This window comes from Peromyscus maniculatus, chromosome 13 (assembly GCF_049852395.1).
Source record: "Peromyscus maniculatus bairdii isolate BWxNUB_F1_BW_parent chromosome 13, HU_Pman_BW_mat_3.1, whole genome shotgun sequence".
In the NCBI taxonomy this organism is placed as follows: Eukaryota; Metazoa; Chordata; class Mammalia; order Rodentia; family Cricetidae; genus Peromyscus; species Peromyscus maniculatus.
In genome coordinates, this window is record NC_134864.1 from 64,343,848 (window position 1) to 64,351,491 (window position 7,644).

Sequence of the window (7,644 nt, forward strand, 5' to 3'; positions counted from 1 at the left end):
ACAGCAGCAGGAAAATCAGAGTTCAGAGCCCCCTCTGGTCTACATGACAAGTTCCAGCCCAGGCAGGGCTACACAGTAAGACTGAGTCTCAAAATTACTACAACTAGTACTAATGAGATCACTGTCCGCTGCGGTACTGCAACTCCCTCCAATCACACTAATATTTAACATGGTTGTTTCAAAAATAAAACATTCAAGGACTCCACTGTAAATTTTTCTTCAACGTTTTTTAACAGATGGCAAGAGCATTATCTTGAACAGTTTTTGCCTAAAAATGACTTGTTATATTACACATTTTATTCCATAATTCTGATAAGGAATCTGGTTTTCTGGTAATTAAACAAGAATTTAGGACGATTTTGTCCTTGAACAGCCTGAATGGCAGTGTGGTCACTCTAGCAAGCCAGTCATCCCGGGAACAGGCACTCGAAGTACCATCGCACTGGCCAGGCTTCGGGCTTGGGGGCTATCACTTCAGGTGGCAACATCCCAGGTAAGACAGAAGAACATTTCCCATGAAATGTTATGGCAAACATCACAGAGAGTACGCAGAAGATCCAGAGGCCATAAAGCTGGTGTCTTAAGTAACTCACCCTTGAAACAGGGACAGGTTTTCAAGTGATACCCAGTAAGTTCTTGCTCTAAAAATAAATGTTCCTGCTTTCAAAGTTCCTATTCTTCGATAGGATGTAACCGAGCAGCAGCTTAACTTTTGCAATAAAAACCAACCATTCTTCTTAACAAACCAACAATGTAAAAGGAAACCCGTAAGAGACGAACTTTTCACAGTTAACGAGAAATAAAAGTGCACTAAGTGTTCAAGTAGGGCACGTAGTTTAAAGACTACACGTGTCTCTTTGGCTTAGGTCATCTCTTAAAGGCTCTCCTCGGATCCCTGGCATTACTTATTGTGGTCATGACTGTTTCACTACAACGGGCTCCTGGTAGCTGTGGACTGATGGGTTCCCGGACATTGCTTCTACCACTATATGGAAGATGATATCCCCTTGACTCGGGGCCAGTCTGAACACCATTTCCTAAGATGAGGATACAAAAAAAAAAAATCACCATTTTCAGAAGTAGTCTATATTATGCTACAGAAACTATCATTTGAAGCTCCTACACACACTGTAAAGGCTTATGAATATTATAGAAAACAAGCACCTTCATTCTATAATGAAAAAAGATGTAGGCTCTAGGGCTCTGTAACAGTATTATTACCAAATACATCACCTTGGTACTGAGTGAATAGAAAGAAGAAAATCTAACTTGAGCAATAAAATAAGGAATAGAGTATTTAAAAAAAAACATGAATTGCCTAATATTGTAAAAAGAGGAGGGAGCAGAGATGTTTGAGTACTGGTGTTTGACTCAAATACAATTAATGTTTTGATGCAATCAAACTATTGGCATACAGATTTTCCACAATGTGAGTTGATCACAAGTCTTCGGCGACCCTAACAACCACAGAAAGATGCATCTCAAAGACATATCCTCGGATACTTAAAGACAAAAGACCTTTATTAGGTCTCCAAGGATCACTGGTGAGGTCTGAGAAGACAGGCTACTCTTTTAAAAGACAACCAAGAACATGAGGAATGTTAAAGTAGTCACCGACTGCTTCTCTACAGCATCATTTGTCTGGACAGCTTCCAACATGCCAAAACAACCAGTAATTCTGCATATATTATAGATAACCACTACATCATACACATTTGCAAAAATTAAAAAGTAAAAGATCTCGTCGTCAGAGGGTTACCAAAATTAGTCTTCTTACTAATCAATGTTCAGCATAATGGGCCCCAGTGTTTAAATACAGAATGTGCTCAATACATTGGCCTGGACAAGTATCTCCAAGTCTTACAAAATCATTTATTTGAGTATCCTTGTCTACTGGAGTTGCCGTTTAACACTAAATTATACCTAAAGAGATTGTTTTCCTTTACATTTTTCATCATTCTCGTAATGTTTACATGTCAGCACAAATATGGAAAAAGTCTTACCCACTGGCCCATATGTACTGGCGCTCCCTTTATCCTTCTCATTGTATACCTGAAAGAAGTTTTAAGTTAGACAAATGAAGACAGAAGTAACTCATGTATAAAATAATTTTTAAATTTTAAGGCTTTAAAAAATGATTTAACAATATTTAAAGATTTGTCTAAGTCCGTTCAATGTTAAAGCATTCAGAAATCTTCCGCAAGCCTCTTAAAACCTTTATTACACCCTGATAGTACCTCTACTCTGCAAAATACTAAACAGCACATATATCTATTATCACAAAGTATATACAGACTCTCAGAACCTATGTAATAAAGGTTACCTGAAGATTTTTTTTCTTTTGAGACGGGGTCTCATAAAGCCCAAGTTGGCCTCACACTCGCTATGAAGCCAAGGATGGCTTTGAATTCCTTTCCCCCCACCTCCAACCTGCTGAGAACAGGACTTTAGGCAGGCACCACCACGCCAGTCTTAGGAAGCCCTGGGGCTGAGCCCAGGACTTCATGCATGCTAGGCAAGCAGGCTATCAGTTGCACTATATCCCCAGTCAACATGTCTTACAGTTCTTTTCATTACCCTTTGGACATCAGAGGTTTGGCCTACTGACAGAATCATAGTAAAGAGTCAACGTAACCCAATCATAAAAATATACCATGTATTTGGATTAATTACCCCTTTGTTCTGCTGCCCTCTATAATCTGGGTTTGGCTCACTGAAATTTGGCACTTCTGAATACACCATACAAAACCTGAAAGCAAAGGACAAGTTAAATGATTTTTTTGTATAACCTCCTTAACCTACAAGAATGAAAACCTTAGGTGTCAAAGAATTACCTTAACAGTAGCATGCTAATTCATCTGTAATAAAAATTTCCTAAATAACTACATCCCATATTAACACCCAACTATGTGATTCTCATCGAATCCCTCTTTTGATCACTATGAATCTGCAAAGATAATCAAAGGTAAAGAATAAATTCTAGATGATTAAGACAGATAATTGGCTAGCAAGCCACCACTTCCTCCCAGGGCTTCTTGTAATTGACAACACACTTGGTACCCTGTTCACACATAAGCATTTTCTTAGCTCTTCAATTCTAAAAAGAAACTAGATCCAGTTTGGGAAAATCTTAAACTGACCCTCACAAGAAACAGCCAGGAGTAAAATGAGTAACTTCCTGTGGTTCCTCACCTCGCTGACCTCCATTACTGTGGCATCTCTATATACAAGACGCTGTAATCCTGACCCAAAGACGTTTCATAATCCTGACTCTAAAGGGCCCCACCGGGGCTGCTCAACGCAGCTGAGTACTGACAGTGTTTAAACCAGTTACCTACCTACAGCATGAAACCAAGTTTCCAAAGGCCCAGTAAGCGGTTTATAGCTTATACTTACTGTTTATTCTGCAGACATATTTGAAACTTAATCATACAAAATATATCTTAATACTTACTCCCCAATTTTTTGAAGTTCACCACCTCTTCCAGTATAAAGTGTCAGGCATCCTTTCCACATTGACGCATACCTAGAAGGAAAATAAATCAGGTTTTCAGAAGAATGTACAGCTCTATTAAATTTTCAGTATATTTCTGTATTAGGTAGAACTGCAAACCAACCCATTTACCTCAAGTCAAATATAGTCCATGTAACTCTAATAAGAAATTACAAGCCGGGAGGTGGTGGCGCACGCCTTTAATCCCAGCACTCGGAAGGCAGAGCCAGGCGCATCTCTGTGAGTTCGAGGCCAGCCTGGTAGACAGAATGAGTTCCAGGACAAGCCCCAAAGCTACACAGAGAAACCACAAAGAATTACACAAAGAAAATTCTACCGCCACATTATGACATAATCATCTAAATCTTAACCCTAGAAGAAATTTTTGAGCACTGCTGGAAAAAACTAATCCCAGGCCTTCCTTGCGCTAGGCAAGTACTCAGCCACTAAGTTACAGGATCTTGTTTCTAAGCCTTATATTTAGGCATCCCCGGAAGTTGCCCAGGCTGGTCTTGAACTTGCTCAGTAGCCGACTAGCCCTCAACTTTGCCATCTTCCTGTCTCAGCCTCACGAGGAACTGGAACGTCAGGCATGGGCTCCTAGGCCTAACTTCAGACACGGTGACGCACATTTTGAATCCCAGCACTGAGAAGGCTGAAACAGGAAAAACTCAAATCTGAGGCCAGCCTCAAAGAGGACACTTGGAGGGGGAGGAGTGGTGTTCTGGGAAAGCACGCACTGCTGTTCCTATTAGTTAACAGAGGGGGAGCTGCTTTTCCGTCGGTGAAGAATTGGTTTCATTGGTTAAAGCTCTCCAAACTATTTTTTAGAAAAAAATGTTATACCTTCTCAGTGAACTGTTGGACGACAATTAAAATTATTTTAAAACACAGACACCTAATCTCAACAGAAGGAACATCTGTAAAATTCTCTACATTGCACATTTAGAGGAAAGCACACGATTTCTGTGCAGCTTAGTTAAGAGGACAGGAGGGCGAGAAACACCCGGGAAAGAGAAGAGTTCAAGTGCATTCTAAGAAGGAGCTGCTGATACCAGGAATTCAGCATTTGCACTCCCTTCCAGCCACAGGGATGAGAATTCAACACACTAGTCTTTTCTTTCATGCTTACTGACATGGTCAGGAAGATATAAGTTTTACTACTACTTCTGCAGACACAGTTTCCATGCTCCTCAAAATTTAGCACAACTTTATCAAGGAGCAAAAAATAAATGGGAAAAAAAGGATCACTAATCTTCTTCTTGCCTTGCCAGCCTTCCCAAATTTTGCAACTTTTCATATCAATATAATGGAACTAATTGTTTACTCTGACCAATTTTAAATGTGTATGACATCATTAAATCTAAGGAAAATATCTGGTTTTTCAATGTTTCTTTGTACAACTACTAAGGTAACTTCATGGCTTAAAATATGTATTATTATTATTAATATTAATATTATTATTATTATTATTATTATTGCTACTAGAGTCCTCACCATAGCCTCCAAAGGAGGAATTCTCTTTTGCAGAAGTTAAGATGTAATTTAGTGTTGCAATATGACTCAGTGTTTGAGAATAAGATGTCTAACTCCTGACTCTCACTTCCTGCTTTGATGATACTTGACCTCACTTCCTGAAAATGTTGTAAGGCCTGTACGACTGTATCAAAGAACTCCCGTCCAGAAGACTAAATACTTCACTTCTCCCCGAGTCTTAGCCAACATCAATTGCCAACTATTTTTCTGGTAGTTACCAATAAAATTATTACAGTTCTCCTAATCACATAAGCTTCCACATTTCTAAGATTCTTCCCTGGCCTTTTCTTAAGACTAACATTTGGTAAAAACTTCAAAAGTTGATGAAAAACAAGGCTCCATCTCTATGGCCAACAGTTTGCCAACTAAAGATGTTCTCCATGTATCAGATGCCCCTTCTGCCACTTTCTGTGAATTTGGGGGTTTGGGAAACACTGATCTTACAGAAGAAATCATTCTCAAGAATGAATGTGTATCCGAGACACTGTCTTTATCTTTTCTGAGTACAAACGTGACCACAGAAAAATGTTAAATTCAAGCTGGGCCTCAAGAGGGCCGAATGCTTGCCTGGCATGTGGGAGGCCTCTGGCTCATCCTCAGGACATTTGGGTACATGCCTGTAATCACACCACCTGGGAAGTGGAGGCAGGAAGGTCAGAGGTTCAAGCTCATTCTCCCGGGCATCTTAAAAGTTCAAAAACAACCTGGAATACAGGAGACACTTTCCAAAACACTTTCCAAAAGGTGAAGCAGGAAGGGCAAAATTTCCCAGTTGCTCAGTTTATGTCCACACCACCTAAATGATGAGTGCCAACAGTGTTGACAGGGTTTCAAGGCACTAAAAAAGGAAGTGGAAGTCATACCGAATGCACGGGCTGATTATAAAGCTACTTTGGTCCTATCAGCCTACTAAAAAAGCTCACTGACTCCCATGCATTCTCTTAAAAAAATATAACTAACCTTTAAAATTGGAGGGGAGCAGTGAACTCCCTACCTGAAACACTCTTAGCTGCAAAGGGTGAGCGAGCTGCTGCCAATTCTGCCCACCAAAACAGCGCAGAGCTTCTCGGAGCAGCCCACGGAAGAGCTAGGCGACTCAAAACTTGGCAGGACCCCCTTAAGTCGGCCAACTCCACACCTACCCCCAATTTACGCACACCTACCCTCTGGTCAACCGAATAATATCCCCTGTCTGTATGAGCCCTCCGATCTCATCCCACACAGAAATAGTGATGCTCCCCGTTCTATCAGCTACTTTGCAGGACCTCACTTCATGGCCGTCTTTGGTTTTGGTCACGCGTCCTGTGAAGATTTAAAAATCAAAGGGAGGGAGAGGATATGTTAGATAACGAGTCCGGTTCAGGGCAGCTGTCTCACCCTCCTAGGGCACGCTACATGCCTGGCTTCTGTCCCGGGCTAGGAGCCGAGTCCGGGCTAGGTTGGCCGGGAGCACGTGGGGGCGCGGGGCGGGGAAGAGGTCCGAGCGCTCGAGGGTGTGGGGCGGGCTGCGGACCCCACTTACCTATCTCCAGGACAATAAAGACGACATTTAAGTTTTTCAGTCCGGCCTTAATGTCTTTTATGAAAAGAGGAGGGTCGCTGACCCCAAGCATACTGAGGCAGGTGCTGGCTACGCTGCTGCGGAGACCCCGCTGGGCAAAGCTTCCCACCCTCCGGGGCCAGGGGCAGAGCCTGGGGGGTGGAGGGGAGGTGGGCAACCTGGGGCGGGGCTGGCGACCGGGGTCAGGAAGCGGTTATTTCAGGGGCCGGGGAGACCAGCCCTGGAGGCACCACGCCAAAAGAAAGAAAAGAAAAAAAAACCTGGAGGACAGGAGGAGGGGGTGGAAAAAAAAAAAGACGCTCACAAGTTCCAAAATCAAAAAGACGACGCGCTCGCTCGGCACACCGTGTGGGCGGCGAGCCAACGAGGGTGCGTGCGGACCGCCGCCTCGGCGGCTAAGGGGCTGGGAGGCAGCGGGGACGGCCCTGCCCGACCGAGTCTCGCTGGCCCTCGCACGCACGCACACGCACGGACGCACGCACGCACACTCGCGCGGGCGACCCCTCCGTCCCCGGCTCCGGGAAAGAGACCGTGACTGCAAAAAAACGACGGCCGCGCAGCAGCAGCAGCAACACAGCAACCGCGCAGCCCGCGTCCCCCAGCGGCGACTGCCGACGGCGGCCCAGAGCAGGGACTACTAGACCGCGCCCCGCCCCTTGTGGCGTCACGCGACGTCGCCACGCCCACTCGGCCCGCCCCCCCTCGGGGCGGAACGCAGCGCCGCGGCCCGGGCGCCGCCCCTCCAGCTCCGCCCCCATCCGCGCAAAGCCCCGCCCCTCCGGGCTTCCAACCCACGCTCGGCCACACCCTCCCCTCTAGGCCCACCCTCTATCCGCGCAAACCCCGCCCCCCGGGCGTCCAACCCGCGCTCGGCCACACCCTCCCCTCTAGCCCCACCCTCTATCCGCGCAAAACCCGCCCCCCGGGCGTCCAACCCGCGCTCGGCCACACCCTTCCCTCTAGCTCCACCCCCTATCCGCGCAGGCCCCGCCCCCGGCCCTCCAATCCGCGCTCGGCCACACCCTCCTCTCACCAGGTCTTCCGGGTTTCTGCC

At 45.1% G+C, this 7,644-nt stretch overlaps 1 protein-coding gene across 6 annotated transcripts; it reads right to left on the reverse strand.

Moving 5' to 3' along the window:
- Positions 1-212: 212 nt before the first annotated feature.
- Nabp1 (nucleic acid binding protein 1) lies at positions 213-7,644 on the reverse strand. 6 transcript variants are annotated; one of them, XM_076550415.1, is made up of 7 exons: positions 6,749-7,209; positions 6,193-6,331; positions 5,597-5,661; positions 3,455-3,526; positions 2,674-2,749; positions 2,004-2,052; positions 213-1,037 (listed from the first exon to the last, which is right to left on the reverse strand). In XM_076550415.1, the coding sequence occupies exons 4-7, from the start codon at positions 3,514-3,516 to the stop codon at positions 868-870; spliced, it is 357 nt and encodes a 118-aa protein (XP_076406530.1). In that variant the 5' UTR covers positions 3,517-3,526; positions 5,597-5,661; positions 6,193-6,331; positions 6,749-7,209; the 3' UTR covers positions 213-867. The 6 variants fall into 6 exon arrangements, with proteins under 6 accessions (XP_076406530.1, XP_076406529.1, XP_006974926.1 ...); XM_076550414.1 differs by lacking the exons at positions 5,597-5,661; positions 6,749-7,209 and adding an exon at positions 7,624-7,644; XM_006974864.4 differs by lacking the exon at positions 5,597-5,661 and having other exon boundaries at positions 6,552-7,236.